This window comes from Kogia breviceps, chromosome 4 (assembly GCF_026419965.1).
Source record: "Kogia breviceps isolate mKogBre1 chromosome 4, mKogBre1 haplotype 1, whole genome shotgun sequence".
Taxonomy (NCBI): domain Eukaryota; kingdom Metazoa; phylum Chordata; class Mammalia; order Artiodactyla; family Physeteridae; genus Kogia; species Kogia breviceps.
The window spans coordinates 55,192,210-55,215,168 of record NC_081313.1 but is presented as its reverse complement, the minus strand read 5'-3'; the positions used below and the strand labels follow the sequence as shown (position 1 = coordinate 55,215,168).

Sequence of the window (22,959 nt, the reverse complement as noted above, 5' to 3'; positions counted from 1 at the left end):
ACTTGACCATGGTAATGATGGATGTCATATAAATGAATACAGAATACAAACTTAATTCTTTTTATTAATTATAATCTTCCCAGAATAAAGATTAGACTGATACTTTAAAAACTCATTTGTAGCCCTGAAACACAAATATTAAAATTACCTACCAAAAAAAGAAGTAAAACAGAATAAAGAAAAAAAGGCATTATTTTAACCATGTAGAGCAGTAAGAAAATAACACTTCTGGGCTTCCCTGGTGGCGCAGTGGTTGAGAATCCGCCTGCCGATGCAGGGGACGCGGGTTCGTGCCCTGGTCCGGGAAGGTCCCACATGCCGCGAAGCGGCTGGGCCCGTGAGCCATGGCTGCTGAGCCTGGGCATCCGTAGCCTGTGCTCCGCAACGAGAGAGGCCACAACAGTGAGAGGCCCGTGAAAGAAAATAACACTTCTGCCTTGACCAGGTTAATACATTCACAAACTAAGAACCATTTTATACATTCAAATAATCCCTACCGGCTTTAAGATATGTGAAGACAGGTCTAAGAATACTGATGCTATAAATAGTTTGTAATTATGACTTGATTATATTTTTCTTCAGCTCATGAAGCAACTAATATGTTTATGAAAGGGAGGCAGGCTTTCCAGGGAGGGTGATTTGTTAGATTTGTTTAGGAAAAAGAGTACTGGTTTAATAGAGCAGGAAAATCAGTGGGTTCTATTTCATGGTCTTCTGGTCTATAGAAACTATTAACCCCTCTACGTTTCCCTCCAACATTTCCTTTTCTTTAAAATCCTTTGCAAGAATACACAAAGAAAAATGTTAAATTAAGCAATTTTAACCTAAAAATATTTATGAGTATTAAAAAGCATTCTTTTTTAAATAATTAGAATTTTTAAAGTAGACTTTTTCTTAACATTCCAACAGTATAAATCTAAAAATATCTAGCTTAGTACCTGACTTTTGTAATTCCCTGCCTGGCTAACAAGATTATATTTTCCTCGATGAATACTCAGCCATAGTTGTGAACCATTATTTGACAATGCTCCTTTCTGGGAGAGAAACAAAACAAAAAACAGAGGTTGGAGCTGAAAGTAGGCTCAGGAGAAGCAATACTTACAAGTATTTTATGAATGCGAAATCAAACTTCATTCCTCTTATAAACAGAATCTAGGATTATGATCAGCAGTGGGTAAAGAAATGAAGACTTTTTGGAAAAAAAAATTTAGTCATAGCTACCCAATTCATTTCCTCCTCTTTAAAAAGACTATGACTAGTACTACAATTTTGGCCCCTTTCCTCTATTTTTAAGAGTGTATAAAAATATTATTAGTAGTAAAACTCTTGATAGCAATTCTGATCTAGCGATTCCAATCTCCATGTTACTTATACATTTTACAGTTTATTTCTTATGTAAATATGGATTTCCATTTACTTTTTTAAAAAAAAGAGGAAGAGGAAGAGAAACAGCAAAGTTAAATAATTCACTTAGAGTAAGAGGAAAATCAGATCCACCACTAGGAAAACAGCTAACTTTCAGTATACTGTCTGATACCCATCCTACCTACCGGCTAGTCTTGTTGAGAACTGGCACACTGAACCACCTAATTTCTAAGAAACAGGGCTTGTTGTTAAGCTATAACACCAACTACAGCTCATGTATTTCTTTTTCTTCTATTGCTCTTTCATTCAAGAGTTTTCAGCCTTTTCTTTGTGACCAGGATTGTAAATAAACATTTTTTCAAAATTAAGGTTGTGTTTTCAGTGTATAGTTGTTTCACAATTTATTATTTAACTTTTTAGATCACTAATTACAACAAATACTGGGCACCATTACTCGCACAGCAGTAACAAGTCATTGGGAACACATATAAAAATTTATAACTCCTTTTGGGCAGTTATCACATGGCCATTTTAGTGTATCATACCTTTGTGGAAGATACCTTTGGTCTAAGAAAAGTTTTTGACATTATAAACTTTAATAGTTCCCATCCGTAGTATACAACCTGTAGTACATTAAAGTATAATTCACCTAGGGGAAAAAAAGAAAAAAAAAATCTCAAATTAAGAAAAATTGTAAAACAGAAGTAATTAATATATATTGATAAAAATCAACGACATAATAAAGTTAAGGCCCAAGAACTAATGAAAGAGAACACAGAAAACGTACATGCAGCAAGAAATCAAAATACTAAAATAAATTTTACTTTTAATGACTATAACTGTCAAATTATCTGTGGTGATGTATTGTTTTTCCTACGAACTCAATAATGTATTAGAGAAAACAGAAAAACTACACATTTGTGAACCTATCTTTTGTCATTAAGAAAAATTAAACAATTTTATTTGTGTAGTTTTCATACTGAAAATTTAAATTCCCCACTTTTCAAATTATAAAATTTCAGAAAATTTTCCAAAATTTCAAAAATAATAACAAAAAAGCACCATACAATGAATTCAGACTTATCACTTACTTTGGACAAAGACTTTATATCTTACTGCAAACTTTTCTATAACTGTTGTTATCTGAATACGTTATTACAAAATTTTTTGGCAACACTGTTTTCTGACTTTCAGAGTTCTTCAATGTTTATACAAACTAGTGAACTCACCAATTTTAAGTTAGCCAGAAGGAAAGTTTTTTAAGGTCTACAAACCTGTACATTGAACTTTATAGTTTGGAGTCACACATAACTTATGTGTAAATACTTCCACACACTAGAAAACAAATCATACACTCACACATACAAATTGTTCACGACTGGAGAAGTTTTTGCTTTGCGGTTTCAAAGAGATACATGGGTGGAAAACACAGAGTTGGTAGGTCGAAATAAAAGACGCAGACTGTTGTTATAGTCAGGACTCTAGTCGCTCTTTGAAAGCAAGACTGACAGTTACCGCCTTTAAAAAGCAGGCAATTGTCCTTGATGGTACCAGGTTTCTGAAATGAGACGTCAGAGATAGAAAAGAACCTGAAGAGTATTTCTAGCAAACCCACCACCATCCTACACACAGCACTGGGGATACTAAGCTCACACATTCGTCCAACGTAATACTGCTAGTCAAGAGAAAGCCGAGATGAGCTCGCGTGCCCCGGCTCCAGGCCAGAGCTCTGCACCCCGACCCGTCTCATCCCCAGATGGGATGGACAGGTCAGGAGGAGGAGCCATGAGAGTCTGAGAAGGCGTGAAGGCAGAGATGGACTCGCGTTTCTAGGACATCTATATACCGCAGCCGCAGCAGCCTTACCTTCCGGTAGCTGCATCCCCTCGTGGGCCGAGAGGAGCGGTGGAGCCCAGGCTCAGCTCCAGGTGCAAGGGAAGCCACCCAACCCTATCCGGGATCAGCGCGGACCCCTCATAGAGGTCCCTCCCCTCGGGGACCTTCCAGCTCGGTCGGCGCTTCCGCGACACAGCCCGAAAGGCGGGGCCTCCTAAGGAGCTACTGTCTTAGGCATCCAGCGCATTGCCTGACCCGAAGCGCCGACCCGACCTGTGCGCGTACCTCGGACCCTGCGACGGAAGCGTGTCATAGAAAGCCAGGTAACCAATGGTGAGTGACGAGGCGGCGGAGGTGGGTCGCGAGCGCCACTCCAAGCCTAGAGTACCCCGGCGCCACTGCCTCTTGCCGTTACCCTCCCCTTCCGGCCCCTCCCTGTCGCGTGTACGGCGCCTGTGCAGAGGCGTCGGGAGCCAGCGCGGTGAGGACCATGTTGCTTCCGAACATCCTGCTCACCGGTCAGGGGGCGCGCTGGGGGTGGTGCTGGTGGTGGGCGGCGGGGCTGGCGCGGGGCGCGGAGTGCTCTGGGGCCTGGAAAGCCCGAATTGGGGTCGCTTAGTGTTCTATTGCGAGGCTCGGCGAGGGTCGCGTGGCGTTGTAGTTGAAGGGGCCTGTACCCCCGGCCCTCGCGACGGTTTTGCACGAGGCGGGGGGAAGGGGACGACGGACGTTAATTCTTTTGCTCAGAGGTTGGCTACTCGGTGAGGCGGAGAGAGGTAGATAATATACAGCTCCCTTTTTTGGCAAGCTGCCTAATCTTTCGTAATCAGCTTTTTGTCTGTAAAATGGCTGTCTTTGAGTGGTTAGCGAGATAAGGTATGGCAGTATTTGGCCCTTAGTAGATCCGTTAATGGTAGATGTTTTAGTCCTTAGGCCTCTAGGGCGTCTCTTATTTTCCCTTTGTTTCTGAGAGTCAGATTTCGATGAAGGGGTTCGGATGTTTGCGGTGTGGGGTGATGAATTTGCTGTATACGCTTGCGTAGTTAGCATCAGGGGCTTTTTTGTGTGTGTTTTAAGAAGCAAAGGCATCTGCTGAGCATCTTTGTTCGTTTCTTGTAGAGATGCTGTAAAATTCTCGGGCTGATCGTGGGTTTTTTTCTGGGTCTTTGGATCTATACTCAGGGCGCTTGTTACGTGTGAGGGGTAGTAAAATGCCGCATAACGACTTTAAAAAATATAATTTCTGGTCGTTTAACTCTGAAAATGTTTACTAAATTGTAGCATTTAATACCATCATAGGGCATTCCTGGAAAAATCTAATGGGTGTAGGTGCTGTTGCAGCACAATAAAATTTGAGGCGCTGTTTGTGGATCAAAGCCAAGTTTTATCCTTTAACAAAACGTAAGCATATTAGCGCACAAGTCCTGTCTGTTTCTGAGAGCAGCAGATTAACCTCAACAGATTAATATTTAGCCTTTAAGCGTCCTTAAGGGGAAGAATTTACAACATTTGATTTGTTTGGGTCAGACAGTGTCTTGGTTTTTTTATATTAAGCCATATCGTCAAAAGTCTAAATGTGAGAGTTTTATTGAAAACATGGTGAGTTGAGGATTCCGACTTGGTGTATTATAGTGGACTGGAGGTAAAAATGTTATTGCCCTTATAAGTAGACTTGACTTATTCCTTTTATCTTTAACTATAATGATCAGGTTTAAGTGTTTGATTATTTATCTTGAAACAATACATATAAAAAAGGGAAGGTGAAGAACAATGTATAGTATGGCCATTTATGTAGAAGGAAATATATGGTGTGTGTATGTATGTATGCACGCAGTGTGTATATATGTACACGTATGTAGTATGCTACCATGTATATGCATGTATACACAAATATATGTATATGACTTCTTTGGACAGATACATAAGAAAGTGGTTTACACTGGTTGACTCTAGGGAAGAGAATAGTGGATATTCTTTCATACTGCTTAATTTTTTTCCATGAACAATTTAATTTTTTTTAACTAAAGCAAATAAATGATGGCAGTTTATTTGAGGTGGCTAGTTTTATTCTGGGAATTTCCATGGTGGTGGCAGACAGTCTGTAGTTGTCATCAGATTCTCCCAAGCCCCACTCCTGGTAAAATCAGATACACTGGGTGAAATTCTGATATTCAATAGGCTTTGGGTGGTTTTGATTAGATTGTGGTGTGTGTAATTTTATATAGGATTGCTAATTAGGAAACTTTTCAGCTGTTAAGAACCTTAAGAAGGGCAGATTAGAGGCTAAAGTCTAATAAGTATCTCATGAACAGTATTTTTCTGTGGCTTGTCTTGCAGGTACACCAGGGGTTGGAAAAACCACGCTAGGCAAAGAACTTGCATCAAGATCAGGACTGAAATACGTTAATGTGGGTGATTTAGCTCGTGAAGGTAAGGGGCACTTTGGTGTTAGATTTGTTTTAAAAAGTGAGAGGAATAATGGAGTATTAGTACTGTTCTTGTGAGAAGGTACAAAAAGCAGAGAAAAATTGCCATGAAGGAATTGATGCTCTGTTGGGGACCCATAGAAATAGAACATATTGTCTCATCCTGTGTCCTAGTTATTTTGACCACTACATCCCCTCGGCAGTTGGCTAGCAGTTCTTGTGGACAGTAATAAGTGGGATAGCTTCCAGGAAGATTGGACTTAGGGCAGTTTGAATATGAGGAAGAGGGAGAGTATTTTGAGTTGGGCAAACACGTGAAGGTCAGGGTGGTGCTAAGCATATATATCTATGGAGACAGTGAGTATATGAGCTCACTGGAAGGACATGATTTTGAAGTCAGGCAGTAGGACATGGCTGTCCTATGGTCTTGTCTTAGATTAGTTTATAGCTGCATGCCTGTAAGCAACTGCACATATTTTAAAGTGATGTATGTTTTTCGTTATTTTACCCTGTTTTTCCCCAATCTTTTATCACTCCCTTATTTGTGTCTTCATCTTTTTATATTCTCTAATGGGTAGAAACTCAACAAATTTAAGTGAAGGGAACTTTAAATGTGCCTCATTAAAATTAAAAAGATTTAACGTATTTTTTTAATTTATATTTTTTAAAATTTAACATGTATTTTAAAATTTTAAAGTTCCTGACAGTTGCTACTAAAGTAACTATTTCAGGTTTGATCTAATGTACATATTTTTTTCAAATGATCTAAAGTCTGATCACCGGATATCATGGAGTCTGGAAAGATGGCTTCTCCCAAGAGCATGCCGAAAGATGCACAGATGATGGCACAAATCCTGAAGGATATGGGGATTACAGAATATGAACCAAGAGTTATAAATCAGATGTTGGAGTTTGCCTTCCGATATGTGACCACAATTCTAGATGATGCAAAAATTTATTCAAGTCATGCTAAGAAGGCTACTGTTGATGCAGATGATGTGCGATTGGCAATCCAGTGTCGTGCTGACCAGTCTTTTACCTCTCCTCCCCCAAGAGATTTTTTATTAGATATTGCAAGGCAAAGGAATCAAACCCCTTTGCCATTAATCAAGCCATATTCAGGTCCTAGATTGCCACCTGATAGATATTGCTTGACTGCTCCAAATTATAGACTTAAATCCTTACAAAAAAAGGCATCTACTTCTGCGGGAAGAATAACAGTTCCACGGTTAAGTGTTGGTTCAGTTACTAGCAGACCAAGTACTCCCACGCTTGGCACACCAACCCCACAAACCATGTCTGTTTCAACTAAAGTAGGGACTCCAGTGTCCCTCACAGGGCAAAGGTTCACAGTACAGATGCCCACTTCACAATCCCCAGCTGTAAAAGCATCAATTCCTGCAACATCAGCAGTTCAGAATGTTCTAATTAATCCATCACTAATTGGGTCCAAAAATATTCTTATTACCACTAACATGGTGTCATCACAGAATACTGCCAATGAAGCATCAAATGCATTGAAAAGAAAACGTGAAGATGATGATGATGATGATGACGATGATGATGATGACTATGATAATTTGTAATTTAGCCTTGATGCATGTAACATGTATGCTTGGTTTTGAATCCATTGTACTGAGATTAAACATGCATGCTAGATGTTTCCATGTTGTGTTTTAGAAAAATAGTATTTAATGAGTAAATATGGTTACCATACTTTTCAATTGAGATGTTGTGTTGGATTTTCTTTAATAGGATTAGTAATGGTTTTTCATCAGCCTTTAAGTGTAAAAAATAAAGTTGTAATTCATGCATTTGATTGTTGGTACTTTGGCGATAATGTTTTTACATTTTTAGATGCGATTTTCTGCCTCATTATCACCAACAGAAATAACAGTTGCAAAAGCTTGAAGTTGTTGCAGTCTGTTCCTTACCAATAGAGTCACTTCTAGTGTCTTCAGATATTTAGGTCATAGGATGATCTCTGGTGTATAAGTCACTCTTAATGGGCCATTCTTTCAGATTGCTGAAGTATACCATGTCTGTTTTTTAGAGAGACAACTTGGTCAGGATTTTTATTTATAGCGAATCCTCATCCATTTAGATATATCTTTCTCAATTGCCAGACTTCTTCCTAGGTCCCATTTTCCTATCCCTTTGGATATATTTGAGGACCCTTGGTGTGGCTCCCAGTGTCTTACCACTTAAAAATTTTTGAAGTTTTTTCCCATTATCCCTTTTTGCAGGTCAATTTTTATGCATCTTTGCTTGTCATATTCTTGATACTATAAGCTAGTATCATGCTTATATCTTTAATCCAGGTTTGGCATTCAAATTATAGTTAATAAAACTTAGGTCTTTATTTGCTACTGTGCATAGCTTGTCATTCTCCATTTTATACCTATATGAAATCTGGTTTTGTTCCTTTGCCTGTTGAACTTTATTTATTTATTTATTTATTTTTGTGGTACGCGGGCCTCTCACTGTTGTGGCCTCTCCCGTTGTGGAGCACAGGCTCCGGACGCGCAGGCCCAGCGGCCATGGCTCACGGGCCCAGCCGCTCCGCGGCACGTGGGATCCTCCCGGACCAGGGCACGAACCCGTGTCCCCTACATCGGCAGGCGGATTCTCAACCACTGCGCCACCCGGGAATGAACTTTACTATTTTTGACAAATGATTTGAGTCACATACATCAGTCAATTTCAGTCATGTCTCCCAGTTCTCATCTCACCCACTCAATATTTCTAAACTTAATGAAATTACTATATAATCTGTCATGAATAGCACTGAGAGCAACAGTAACACCAGACAAGGATAATCCACTGTGAGACACTGCTCTTCCTCTTCACTAGTCTCTCCCTGTACTCAAACTCAAACGATGTGTGTACACTTGATGGTGCATGGTCCTGACCATCCTCTTTGTATTTTCTTGATGAGGTTATTTCATGAGAATCTGCCTTAAAGGAAAAGTGGAGCTTTCTTCCCTCCCATTATGCCAGATAAAGGATTTCTGATCTGATTTGACATGTGTTAGATGAGGTGCTTTATAGTGTTTTTCAAAATGTACCACATTTTTTCCCCCAGATGCCATCTGAGTGTATCTGAAAATCTTACTAGGAAATAGTCTGAGACATTCAGCCTCCTCATTTTTTCCAAATGGTAATATGTTTTAAGGGAAACCATGCAATCTTCTATAAAGCAGTGGTTCTCAACAGGGGGTGATTTTGCCCTCCAGGGGACATTTGGCACCTTCTGAGATATTTTGGTAGTCATAACTGGGGTGGGGAGGTTGCTGCTGACGTCTAATAGGTAGGGGATTCTGCTGAACTTCCTACAACTCACAGGACAGCCCTCCACCCCCATAACAGAATTATCAAGCTCAAAAGGTCAGTGGTATTTCAGGGTTAGAAACCCTGCTATGAGTAAGGAGACAAAGAACAAAACTGGTTTTAAACAGATGTGTCTAAATGGAGTTTATTGCCATCCTAGTATTCATGTTGAATGGCTGTATTATTTGTAAGGGACCTTTATGACATTTAGAACTAAAGCAGGAAAAATTAGGTGGGGAATTAAGCTTAATAAAACTATGGAGAGGGCTTCCCTGGTGGCGCAGTAGTTGGGAGTCCACCTGCCAACGCGGGGGACGCGGGTTCGTGCCCTGGTCCGGGAAGATCCCACATGCCGCAGAGCGGCTGGGCCCGTGAGCCATGGCCGCTGAGCCTGGGCGTCCAGAGCCTGTGCTCCGCAACGGCAGAGGCCACAACAGTGAGAGGCCCGCGTAATGCAAAACAAGAAAAAAAGAAAACTATGGAGAGTCCTGCCTGTGGAGTGACTAAGAATGCTTTTCTTATCCCTGTTCTTCCAGTCTCTCACATTCCTCACTTGATGTCCTTTCCTATATGCAATCATTTAATTAAACTTCTACCAGCATCCTTAATTTTCCTGCCACCAGTTTTATCAGTCTTCAGCGCCTATGCCTAACCCCAGGATGCTCATACGTCTAGACATTGGATACATTTCAAATATCTGGCCCTCAACACTTAAAATCTTGATGTGTTTCTAACGCAGGGGTTGGCAAGCTGCAGCTGTTTTTGTAGGAGCCACTAGCTAAAGACTAGGCTGCAAATCCTGAAGGATTTATTGTCTGGCCCGTTACAGAAGAAGTTTGCCATTCCCGCTCTAACCTATATGTATCGCATTTTTTTCCCTCACCTGAATCAGCTATCACTGGAAGCCTTTGAAACTAACTTCTCCGTTGTCCTCTCTCCAACACTGCTCTCCCAGTCTTTTCATCTGATTCTCTCCTTCCCACCATATACCTCTTTCCCCTGTGAACTCATTGCAGCCGTCTTGTAATCCTGCCCCTCCCTCTGGTAATTTCATTGACTCAGGACTAGTTAGTCCTTTTTGCTTATAACTCTTAAATTTATTATTAAAACTTAGCCCAATATCTAGACATCTAGTAGATTTAACCATCTGGATAGTTCCCAGATATTTCCAAATTAATGTTTAAAAAGCACATGTTCTGAAGTCATCCCTGACTGCTTTGCCCATTCTTGATTCCTGTCACCCACACATTACAAACTCATTTACACACTACACAGATGCACTTGTCTCCTAATCTTGATAGTTTAAAAAATCCCTTTGATACCCCTATCCCATTCCTAAGACCATTAACGCTGTGTCCCTTTGGTACCGCTATACCATTCTCAAGACCATTTGTGCTGAATCTCTTCTTCAGTATCTCTTCCCGGCAGAATTCATTGCTCTCCTCTGCAAAAAAGGCCAGGTATCAAAGCTCCCAATCCTTCTAAACCAATTAACTTCTTAATACTAATTGCATTACAGGTATAAGCTGCTTGTTGGATTGAGATAAATGTTTCCAAAGGAGGAAATCTTGAAAATGTTTTTAAGTACTGGCAGCAGCATCAAAATAGATGACTAGCATCCCTATATCGTTAGCTTTAAAGAATGGCTTTCATGTAAGTGTATAAATGATAGGATGGCAGTTAAAGGAAAGGTTATGTTTTTATAGCTTGACTAACAACAGCTGGGAAGGTCTTTTTAAGGTAAGAAGGTCATTTTAAGCCTTTTAACCGGCTCCACAGTCTATTTTTTTTTGCAAGTAATTTATCCAAGTAAATCATAAAACTTTGTTTAGGAAACTGATTTAATTTTCTAAGTTTCGATAATTTGATGAAATCAAATTATTAAAATCCTCTTTGCCATATGAAGATCCACTGTATAGACAATTATAAATGTGATTACCAGTTGAAGTTTCTAAAGTAGCACAAATTTTTCCTCTTTTTGGAAATTTGAAACAAAGTTTAGAATTCATCTCCGTTCCCTGTAGTACAGGTTATAATTATCACTCACCTAAAATTCTGCAGTAGCTTTTATATGGTATCCATGCTTTTTCTGGACTTGCTTTCTTCCAACTCCACACAGAAATCAAAATGATTTTTAAAAATTTGAAATTAATCATGTCATTTCATGCTTGAAATGCTTTAATGATTTTCCTTTGCTTTGAGATAAAGTCTAAACTCAGTGCAGCCTTCAAGGTCTTTTTTTTTTTTTAATTAATTTATTTTTTTTGGCTGTGTTGGGTCTTCGTTGCTGCGTGCGAGCTTTCTCTAGCTGCGGTGAGCGGGGGCAACTCTTCGTTGCGGTGTGCAGGCTTCCCATTGCTGGGGCTTCTCTTTGTTGTGGAGCACGGGCTGTAGGCACGTGGGCTTCAGTAGTTGTGCCACTCAGGCTCAGTAGTTGTGGCTCGCAGGCTGTAGAGCTCAGGCTCAGTAGTTGTGGCTCACGGGCTTAGTTGCTCCGCAGCATGTGGGATCTTCCCGGACCAGGACTCAAACCCGTGTCCCCTGTATTGGCAGGCGGATTCTTATCCACTGCACCACCAGGGAAGTCCCTCAAGGTCCTTTTGAATCTGGCCTTAATCCCCCTGACCCCTTATCACTTATTTTCTAACTATTCTGAAAGACTTTTCCTCCCTTGAAAGGCTTGCCCTCCTTAGTCTCTCTGCCTTTGAATATCTTGTTTTCTCTGTTAAGAATCGTCTTACCTACCTTTTTTTCCTGAGCTAACTGCTTCAAGTTTCCACTTAGAAGTTACCTGCTTCAGGAAGCCTCCCATAATATCCCAAGTTTATGTTCCTAACCTAAAAGGTCCCCATGTTATTGCTCCTAGAGCACCATGATCCACAGCATTAAATATTACAATTTCTAGGTTACTTGTCTGTCATCTCCCATTTTATTGTCAACTCTTCGAGGGAAGGACTGAGTTGGTCTTCTTGTTCAATTCGTTCACTATTATATCTTCCTTACCTCTGTAAATTACTGGTACATGGTGTTCGATAAATGTTTTTTGAAATGAATGTTGGAAAGCTTGGATTATACTATTTTATTAATATGTATTAACATGACTTAAGAAATCCTGCATTTCAGCATTGCAGTATATAAAAACTTTAATTCTAAAAGTTAATACTGCTATAGTTGTCTGTGTTTTCAAAGATTTAACTAGGCTGGATTTAAAATATGAAGGAACATTTATCTACTCCAGCTTCCCACATAGTACAAAATCAGCTGTAGGTATTCTTAGATTTTGTGGCATTGTTAGATTTTGTGGCATTGATACAAAATCAGCTGTAGGTATTCTTAGATTTTGTGGCATTGTTAAAAATATATATATATGTATATATATAGTATTGTAAAAATAACAAATTTAATAACCTGATATTTTACTTACTTAAGTTTAATTACATAATATTTTAGCAAGTTAGTAAACAAGATTTAACTAATTCGCTATTGTTGAACATTTTAAAGCATCTTTTAAAAATTTTTTTCTGGTTAGAAATTCAATGGTCAAAAGAAATCTCTGAACGGGTATGACGTTTTTCTTTTAAAAATTTACGTTTCCAGAGTCAGTTTACTAAATGCATGTATAACTAATATAACAGGTATAAAAAGCTTCATTTAAATTTTCATCTCTTTAGTAGCTGGGAAAGTATTTTTTCATGTATTGTTTACTAATTATCGTTTCCATCCTGTGTGAATTTTTTTCTTATTCTTTGTTATTGTTATTGTTATTGTTATTGTTATTTTGAATTTAAGGTATTTATATAATCTACATTTCAGTCCTTTGTCCTAGTATTTCTCCCTGCCATTTGTGTGTGTGTGTGTGTGTGTGTGTGTGTGTGGTACGCGGGCCTCCCACTGTTGTGGCCTCTCCCATTGCGGAGCACAGGCTCAGGACGCACAGGCTCAGCCAGCGGCCATGGCTCATGGGCCCATCCGCTCTGCAGCATGTGGGATCTTCCAGGACCGGGGCACTAACCCGTGTCCCCTGCATCGGCAGGCAGACTTGCAACAACTGTGCCACCAGGGAAGCCTCATTTTTCATTTTTAAAAAATTATATTATTTTTCATCAAACAGAGATTTAACATTTTATATGTTTCAATCAATTATTTTATTTTTTTCACAAACTCAAATGTATCATACATTGTAGGTTTAATTTTCCATTAGTTATCTTTGGAATTAAGAAATTAGCTCTTTAATTCAGCTAGGGTTTGTGGTGTAAAGTAAGGGTTTAGATGATTTTCTATATTGTTAACCAGTTTTCCCCATACCAAGACAGTTTAACTTTTTAGCTAGTAAGAGTTTCTGGTAACTGAACTGTAACCCAAGAAGTCAGAGGCCACACTAGGGTGCTAGAGAAGTGGTTCATGTTCCCAGAATCAGCCCACAGACCCTGCAGGAAGACAGTTAAAACTGCCTTTGTGCCTTACACTAACCCTCAGGACCACCCCTTCGTCACTTCAGAACTCATGCTCCTTTGAAGCTCATTTCAACCTGTGCCATACTATTAAGGGGAAAGAGGTAGGAAGACTATAGCATGCTCTTCGAGATGACTAGAAGAATGATCTAAGCCTGCTTTAGAGTATATACCTCCTAGGGATTCAGGGTGAGGGTGGGATTGGTATGTCTCACCTCCTTAAGACACACTTCCTTTGAAAGGAAGCTTTAATTTGTTGAAAAGTTCGTATGTTAGATCTAAATCTGCCTTCTTTATGCCTGCCCCCATCATTCTTGTTTTACCTTCTGAAATAAGATATTCAACCCTTGGCTTTTGGGGATGTTGGAATTCTAGAAGTAAAGGAGCATCTGGGTACTGACTCTCCTTCCCCAAACCCCATGAAGATGTGACCTCAGTGACATTTCTGGAATCAAGAACCTGCTGTTCCTTTTAATAAGTTTCATATCCTTGGCCTAATAAATTTGGAACTTAATCTCCTGTTAATGTGTGTATGAGTGTTTGTATCCATGTGTCCCCTCTTCACACCAATCTGTAGCTCAATGAAACTAGTTCTCTTCTACTAATAGCCCCACAAATTCTGAAGTTGGCTATTACTCATTCTTTTTCAGGTATTTTGTTATCCAAGTTTCCTTCTAGACAAAATTCTAATTTATCAGTACTGCTCTTTATATTTGCTGTCCATGTGACATCTATTGTTTTAGTGCCCTCCCTTGTCTCTAAGAGTAATTGAAAATTACTGAAAGTTACTTAGAAAATACTACTTTAATATGCCAATGTAAATCTCTTTTAGGGCAGTTATATGATGGCTATGATGAAGAGTATGATTGTCCCATTTTAGATGAAGACAGAGTAAGTACAATCTTTTTTATACAATATACATTTAAAAAAATTTTATAGGAAAGTTGACCTCAGTTTTTTTAAAGAATATTCATCTTTTTTTTTGCCTCTTCTTTCTTACAGGTAGTTGATGAGTTAGAAAACCAAATGAGTGAAGGTGGAGTTATTGTTGATTACCATGGTTGTGATTTCTTCCCTGAACGCTGGTTTCATATAGTATTTGTGCTGAAAACAGATAACAGTGTTTTGTACCAAAGACTTGAAACTAGGTAAGGAAGGAAGAACACTGAATCCTTAAAGTATTATGTAAACTTTTACTCAGATTCCTGAAGTTGGCCAACATGAACATCATAAAAGGTTCTGTTTGAAAATGTGACTACTTTATTTTGGTCTTATTATAAACCAAGTCTCTACGGTACCAACATTCTGAACCTAACGGAAAAAGGTGCATTCATAAAACACAAGCAGTAGTTTCTGAGTAAATGAGTACCTCAACTGACAGTCTGATTCAGTAAAATGTACTATATATCAACCCTACTTAATCATGCTTTTTCCTTAATGTAAAACTTTTATAGGAAAACAGCCAAGCCAATAACATACTCTGCTATGGAATGAACATTACCCACTCAAATCATCCTCACAACAGAAATGGGAAAGCATATGAAAAACTAAAGATAAATGAACATTTTACAAACTTTAACAAGATAAATTAACATTTTGCAATATGTTTGAGTTCATCCCTTCAAGAGAGCATCAGACTTAATCCAGAATAATGAGAAAAGCAAAATTTTATGCAATACAGTTTCCCACTGTCTTTTGATTCAAGCTGTGGAAAAAGGGATTTTACAGGAATTGAGAAAGCAGTCTCCAGAAGGAAAACTCCAGAAGTTTGCCTAACTTCAGGTTCAGAATTTATGGTTCTCACTGACTATAGTCAGCTCTGACTAAGCACCATTGGATGGGATACTCGCAAATTCTTGCACAAAAAAGTATACTGGCAAATATATAGGGAAAGTTATGTTGGAGCTATACCTAAAACTTTCATCATCTTTCTTTAGTCAGGGAAAGCCATTAAAAATATTTGAACAGAGCAGTAATAGAGACAATATGGTACATATGTGTTTTCTCAAAGACCATTTAACATTTTAATTAAAAATTACTATTTTGGGCTTCCCTGGTGGCGCAGAGGTTGAGAGTCCACCTGCTGATGCAGGGGACATGGGTTCGTGCCCTAGTCCGGGAGGATCCCACATGCCGCGGAGCGGCTGGGCCCGTGAGCCATGGCCGCGAGCCTGCGCGTCTCCGCAACGGAGTGGCCACAACAGTGAGAGGCTCGTGTACTGCAAAAAAAAAAAAAAAAAATTACTATTTTATGTAAATAACTAAAGACTAAAGTATGAAAAAACTATGAGAAAGTAGTCTTGTTTTAACCGTTGTAAAAACTTACAAACTTTATCACCTTCTTAAAAAAAGCTGTATTGAGATAAATTCACATACCATGTGAATTGTACACCCATTTTAAGTGTACAATTAAGTGGTTTTGAGTATATTCACAGTTATATATCCATTACTATAACCATTTTTAAACATGTTCATCACCCCTCCCCCACCAAAAAACCCATACCCATTGGCAGTCACTCCCCATTTCCCCTCAGTCCCCAGTCCTAAGCAACCAGTAATTTACCTTCTATCTCTGTGGATTTGCCTGTTCTGGACTTTTTATATGAATGAAATCATACAAAATGTGATCTTTTGTGTCTGGCTTCTTTTACTTAGCGTAACGTTTTCAAGGTTCATCTGTGTTATGGCATGTACCAGTACTTCATTTTTTTTTATTGCCAAATAATATTCTATTATATGGATATACCATATTTTATTTATCCACTTATCAGATTATAGACATTTGGATTGTTTGCAGTTTTTGGCAATTACGAATAATGCTGCCATGAACAATCATACACATGTTTTTGTGTGAACATAACATGTTCATTCATTTATCTTGGGTATTGAATTTCTTTAGGAATAGGATTGCTAGGTCATATGTTAACTATGTAACCTTTTGGGGAACTGTCAGACCATTTTCCAGAGTGGTTGCACCACTTTACATTCCCAAGAGTAGTGTATGAAGCCGCCAGTGTTTTCACATCCTTGTTATCTTTTTGATTGTAGCCATCCTAGTGGATGTGAAGTAGTATCGCATTGTGGTTTTCATTTGCATTTCCTTGATGGCTAATGATGTTGAGCATCTTTTCATGTGCTTATTGGCCATTTGTATATCTTTTTTGGAGAAGTATCCAGATCTTTTGCCCAATTTTTAATTTGGTTATTTGTCCTTTTTTTTATTAAGTTACAAGAGTTCTTTGTGTATTTTAGATGTAAGTCCCTTATCAGATATAAGATTTGCAGAAATTTTCTCCCATTCTGTGGGTTTTTTCATAGTTAAGCATCTTTTAAGTACTTTAATTTAATTTTGATTGTTACAAAGTTTAATTTGAGTTTGAATTTTCCTTATCTTTTTTCACTAGGTAATTAGTTGGCTAATTTACATCTGCATAAAGATTATATAATTTTTTCAATGTCTTTGGAATTGGTACAGATACATCTGTGTGATCAAGTACCCAATCAGTATATGCTATTCCTTATCATATGCATTTTATTTTATTATATGCCATCTATTTGTTTTATGTGTCTATATCTTAACTCTTTAACTCTTTTGAAATTTAGGACCATAGCTATAGACTATTTATCTCATAGCTTGGCATCTGGCTTGAGGTAGGTAGATGTTTGCTAACTGAGTGGCTGACAGATTGTAGGGAAAAAAGTCTCAGACAAAGCTAAACTTTGGTCCTTAGTTTAACCGTCTCTTTTGTCAAAGAAGTCTCTCATATTCACAGATGCCAATCTGTTTTCTCTAGGTAAAGAACCTACAAGAAGTATTTTTGCGTGATTTTTCATGTGTTCAAAAGTGTCCAGTTTCTAGTTTGTTCCTAAAACTCCAGTTAATGCCATTCAGTTTGTTTATCTTCTCTTTGCCTTCTAGGGGTTATAATCAGAAGAAACTAAAAGACAATATTCAGTGTGAAATTTTTCAAGTTCTTTATGAAGAAGCCTTGGGATCCTACAAGGAAGAAATAGTGCATCAGCTGCCGAGCAATAAACCAGAAGATCTAGAGGATAATATCAATCAGATATTGAAATGGATAGAGCAGTGGGTCAAAGATCATAGCTCTTGACTTAACAGGAATGCCACTTTACAATCACTCTTGATACCTCTCTGCTGACATCATATAAATTGTTCAATTATCAGTATCAGTACAACTTCCTTATTGAAATTGTGCTGTTGGACTCACAGGTGGATAGTATACAGGTTTATGTTTAGTTTTTTTTCTCCATGAGAAAGCTAAACAATCTCAAATATAATGAATAGTATTATTAAGGATTGAGAGTTAAAACTGTAATTGTTTAATGCTTCAGTCGCTAAAAAATAAATCTGATCAAATGGTTGGATATCTTTTATTACAGAAGAAATTGAAGATGATCTCTTAAAATAAAACTTAGACTAAAGATAAAGCATCAGTCTTCCATTTTTATTTCTTTAAATTAAAAAAAAATGGAAGTGGTAATGCTTGCACTCTGTATAAAATTCAAAAGGTACAAAAGCGTATACAGACGGTGCCCGACTTACAATGGTTCAACTTAGGATTTTTCGACTTTACTATGGTGCAAAAGCGATACTTGTTCACTAGAAACCATACTTTGAATTTTGATCTTTTCCTGGGCTAGCAACATGCAGCATAATACCTGTGACGCTGCGCAGCAGCAGGGAGCCTCAGCTCCCAGTCAGCCAGGTGATCGTGTGAGTAAACAACTGATAAACACAACCATTCTGTACCCATGCAACCATTCTATCTTTCAGTACAGTAGTCAATAAATTACAAGAGATAGTTAATACTTTATTATAAAATAGGCTTTATGTTAAGATGATTTTGCCCAGTTGTAAGTTAATGAAAGTATTCTGAGCATGTTTAAGGTAGGCTAGGCTGGGGACTTCCCTGGTGGTCCAGTCGTTAGGACTCCACGCTTCCACTGCAGGAGGTGCAGGTTCCATCCCTGGTCTCGAAACTAAGATCTCACATGCTGTGGGGCGCAGCCAGAAAAAAAATTTTTTAAGTAGGCTAGGCTAAGCTGTGATGTTTGGCAGGTCAGGTGTACTGAACACATTTTTGACGTAGGATATTTTCAACTTATAATGCGTTTATCGGGAAGTAACCCCGTCGTAAGTCAAGGAAGATGTGTACCGGAAAGGTAGGTGTTTCCTTTCCAGGCCACCCTGTTCTTCAGTCACCACTAGATTCCCTCCCTTTAGGAAATAATGTTACTCATTTCCTGTGTATCTTTTCAGAGATTTTATGCCTGCAAAGCATGTGTGTGTGTGTACTTTTTTTTTTTAAGCATATGGTAGCATACCATGCAAACTTCTGTAATTTCTTTTTCATTTAATGTATTTTGGATATTATGCCATCTTAGAACATACAGACCTTCCAATTCTTCATTCACTTTATTAAGCTATAATTCACATATCATAAAATTCACCATTTTAAAGTGTACAATCCATTTTTAAAATCGTATTCACAAGATTGTACAACTATTCCATTCTGTAACACTTTCATCACCCCACCCAAAAGACATCCCATACCTCTTAGCATCGCTTCCCATTCTTCCCTTCTAGCCCCTTGCTATCACTAATCTACTTTGTTGCTATAGATTTGCATATTCTGGACATTTTATATAAATGGAATCATACAATATGTGGTCTTTTGTGTCTGGCTTCTTTCAATTAGCATAGTGTTTTCAAGATCATCCATGTTGAAGCTTTACGAATACCTCGTTCCTTTATATGGCTGCATAATATTCCACTGTATGGCTATTCCACATTTTGTTTATCCATTCCATCAGTGGCAGAGTTGGGTTGCCTCCACTTTGGGTATTATGAATTATGAACATTTGTGTTCAAGTTTTTGTGTGGATGTATGTTTTCAACTCTTGGATATAGCTAAGAAGGAAACTGCTGGGGCATATTGCAGCTGAGTTTAACACTTTCAGGAAATGCCAAACTATTTTCTAGAGTGGTTGTACTACTTTATATTCTTACCATCCATGTATTGGGGATCTAATTTCTCCATATCCTTGACAACAGTTGCTACTGTTCATCTAATAGCCATCCTGTAGATGTACAGTCATATTTCATTTTGGTTTTGATTTACATTTCTCTAATGATTAATGATGTTGAGCATCTTTGCATTGTTTGAGTCCCCTATTGATGGACATTTAGGTTGTTTCCAGCTTTTTACTATTACAAATGGTGCAAGAATAATAAGAAAGAATAGCATAGGGAACTATATTCAATATCTTGTGATGAACCGTAATGGAAAAGAATACAAAAAAGAATATATATATGTATAACTGAATCACTTTGCTGTACAGCAAAAATTAACATTGTAAATCAACTATACTTCAATAAAAAAATAAAAAATAAAGAGAATAGCACATATATTACTATGTGGCATGCACTGTTTTAAACACATTTCAAAAGTGAACTCTTAATTCACATGACTACTGTCTGAGGTGTAGGTATTTTTATTATTGCCATTACAGGTGATGGAACCAAGGCACAGAAGGATTAAGTGACTTAAGATCACAGCAAAGTTATCAGAGTTAGGATTCCATCTTAGGCTTTTACCCACTGAGTTGTGCTGCCTAATGCGTATGCAACTTTGCACAATGAGCAGGTTTATCAAGTAAATTCCTGGATGATAAATTGTATGCAAGTATAACATTTTAAAGGTTCATTTTAATAAACAGATTACCTAAAATGTAGACTCCATGCAAATCACTGTGGTGCAGAAGTCCTCCTAAGATAAATTCTTGACCTCCAGATGATCTTAATCTAGTACACAAAGAAGATAAACACTCAAATGGACACTTTAAACAAACAGTAGATTGTGATACATGCCCTTCTGGAGGTTCTAACATAATGAGAGAATAAAAGAAAAATTTAAGGATACATGACGTAGGATGCAGGTCCTTGAAGGATAGGTATGGAGAAGAAAGCTTACCCAGACTAGTAGGATACTATCACAAAGGTTTTACCAGTACTACGTGGGATCAAATCATATATAGAATGAGGACACCTACTACTTCAGAGGACTACTATAAGGACGGAACAAACAGTGCTTTGCACATACTAAGCACCATATATGTGTTTGTTGTTATTTTTAGTAGTACTAGGCTGCTTTTTTTTTTTTTTTTTTTTTTTTTTGGCCACGTGGCTTGTGGGATCTTAGTTCCCTGACAAGGGATCAAACCCACGCACCCTGCAGTGGAAGCATGGAGTCCTAACCAATGGACCGCCAGGGAATTCCCACTAATGGCTGTTTTGAAAAGACAATATTCTTTTCACTACTGGGATTCACTAAATTCTCTTGCTTGTCAACTGATTGCTAATAATTATCCATCCTAACACTAACATTGGCTCATAATAATAAAGATTTTCCTTCAACAGAAAGGAAATAATGGACTCTAATACATTATGAGAATCTTAAAAATATTAATATACTTATTAATTTCAGCCCTAGGTTTTCATGTGAAACTAGTGACAATGCTTTAACATCTTATAGTTGCTTGAAAAAGGTCTTAAAAATCATCCTATTTACTGTTTGTCTCTGGTTTTATCCAAACCTACTTGTTAACTTTTTGTTTAAATAGGCTGATTTAAACCAAACTTAAGGAGATAAAAGTGTGGCAAATTTTAAATCATTTTATATTTCTTTAAATGAGACTTCTTAACATGATTTATTCAGTTTCTCAACAGTGTCTAAGATAATAAGCTTTGATATGTGGATAACTAGTCATTTTTCCCCCTTATGCCCTTCTTGGTATATTTTTATTTTTGCGGGCTTTGAAATAAGGTATTGGCCTTACTTGAGCTATATTTCTTCTGCATTCTAAGCATGTCCTACCACCAATCCCTACCAACATTTAAATTTGTGTTTATCTTTAAAACAAAAGTGATAGGGGTCAAAATTGCAGAGAACTATTTATTCTTTCCTATCAACGGGGGAGAGGGCAAAGTAAAAACAAAAACAAAAAACACTGTTCTTAATAACGGGTTGCTGCATATGTGAAAAACAAGATCAGGAAAATTATACCTATGTTTTTACTTAAAATTTATTCCTTAATCCTTTTGATGACATAAATCCCTTTGGCAGTCCGATGTAAGGTATGAACCCACTTCCTCCAAGGAAATACAGATATACGTACTTACATAAAATGTTGCTTATATTTTTCAAAGATTCACAGGCCCCTGAAATCCATCTAGAGTTTTATTTTTTAAAGGGTTTATTTTTATGGAAGGGGAGATTAGAAAAATATAATTTGTCAAGACTAGCAAATAAAAAGCAAACTGGTCGTCCTGGAAGTCCTAGCCAGTGCATTAAGCAAGAAAATAAATAAAAGAGCTGAAAGGAATAAATAAGCTATTCTCAATTAACATGATTATTTTGTTTGTTTGTTTGTTTGTTTTGGTGGTACGTGGGCCTCTCACTGCTGCGGCCTCTCCCGTTGCGGAGCACAGGCTCCGGACGCACAGGCTCAGCGGCCATGGCTCACGGGCCCAGCCGCTCCATGGCATGTGTGATCCTCCCGGACCGGGGCACGAACCCGCGTCCCCTGCATCGGCAGGCGGATTCCCAACCACTGCGCCACCAGGGAAGCCCTAACATGATTATTTATGCAGAAATTCCAAAGAGAAACCACACAAAAGCTACTTGAATAACTGACTTTAGCAAGGTCACAGGATACAAGACCAATACACAAAAATCAATTGCAGTTCCATATAGTAGTGACAAACAACTGGAAATTAAAATTAAAACAACAATACCGGGCTTCCCTGGTGGCGCAGTGGTTGAGCGTCTGCCTGCTGATGTAGGGGACACGGGTTCGTGCCCCGGTCCGGGAAGATCCCACATGCCGCGGAGCGGCTGGGCCCGTGAGCCATGGCCGCTGAGTCTGCGCGTCCGGAGCCTGTGCTCCGCAACGGGAGAGGCCACAACAGTGAGAGGCCTGCGTACTGCAAAAAAAAAAAAAAAAAAAACAATACCATTCACAATAGTGCCAAAAAGCATTACATACTTAAATATAAATCTAACAAAATATGTGCAAGATCTGCATGAAGAAATTCAAATGAGAGAAATCAAAGATCCAAATGGATGGATATACCATGTTCATGAATTTCAAGACTCATAAATATTATTAACATGTCAGTTTTCTCCAAATTGATCTGTAAATTCAATCCCAAGCAAAATCACAGCATTATTTTTAACATCTTTATTGGAGTATAATTGCTTTACAATGGTGTGTTAGTTTCTGCTTTATAACAAAATGAATCAGCTATACATATACATATATCCCCATATCTCCTCCCTCTTGCGTCTCCCTCCCACCCTCCCTATCCCACCCCTCTAGGTGGTCACAAAGCACCGAGCTGATCTCCCTGTGCTATGCGGCTGCTTCCCACTAGCTATTTTCCATTTGGTAGTATTTATAAGTCCATGCCACTCACTTACTTCGTCCCAGCTTACCCTTCCCCCTCCCCGTGTCCTCAAGTCCATTCT

At 38.2% G+C, this 22,959-nt stretch overlaps 3 protein-coding genes across 21 annotated transcripts in view; 2 read left to right on the top strand and 1 right to left on the bottom strand.

Annotated features, from left to right (window-relative positions):
- The window catches only part of RAD17 (RAD17 checkpoint clamp loader component), a 32,111-nt gene extending 28,473 nt beyond the window's left edge, over window positions 1–3,638 (bottom strand). For 2 of the 19 annotated variants that reach the window (XM_067031090.1, XM_067031088.1), the window contains exons 1-2: window positions 3,487–3,593; window positions 1,911–2,014 (exon numbers count right to left, since the gene is read on the bottom strand). In XM_067031090.1, the coding sequence (XP_066887191.1) occupies window positions 1,911–2,014; window positions 3,487–3,514 (132 nt within the window). In that variant the 5' untranslated portion in view covers window positions 3,515–3,593. Of the gene's footprint in view, window positions 1–1,910; window positions 2,015–2,724; window positions 2,924–3,231 lie in introns of all 19 variants that reach the window. The other 17 variants (XM_067031089.1, XM_067031091.1, XM_067031087.1 and 14 more) reach the window with 16 other exon arrangements.
- Window positions 3,613–21,841, top strand: AK6 (adenylate kinase 6). Its single transcript, XM_059062577.2, has 5 exons — window positions 3,613–3,719; window positions 5,539–5,631; window positions 14,241–14,299; window positions 14,411–14,556; window positions 17,328–21,841. The coding sequence occupies exons 1-5, from the start codon at window positions 3,692–3,694 to the stop codon at window positions 17,518–17,520; spliced, it is 519 nt and encodes a 172-aa protein (XP_058918560.1). The 5' UTR covers window positions 3,613–3,691; the 3' UTR covers window positions 17,521–21,841.
- TAF9 (TATA-box binding protein associated factor 9) lies at window positions 5,541–7,441 on the top strand. The gene is made up of 2 exons (XM_059062575.2): window positions 5,541–5,631; window positions 6,399–7,441. The coding sequence occupies exon 2, from the start codon at window positions 6,416–6,418 to the stop codon at window positions 7,211–7,213; it is 798 nt and encodes a 265-aa protein (XP_058918558.1). The 5' UTR covers window positions 5,541–5,631; window positions 6,399–6,415; the 3' UTR covers window positions 7,214–7,441.
- Window positions 21,842–22,959: the final 1,118 nt, after the last annotated feature.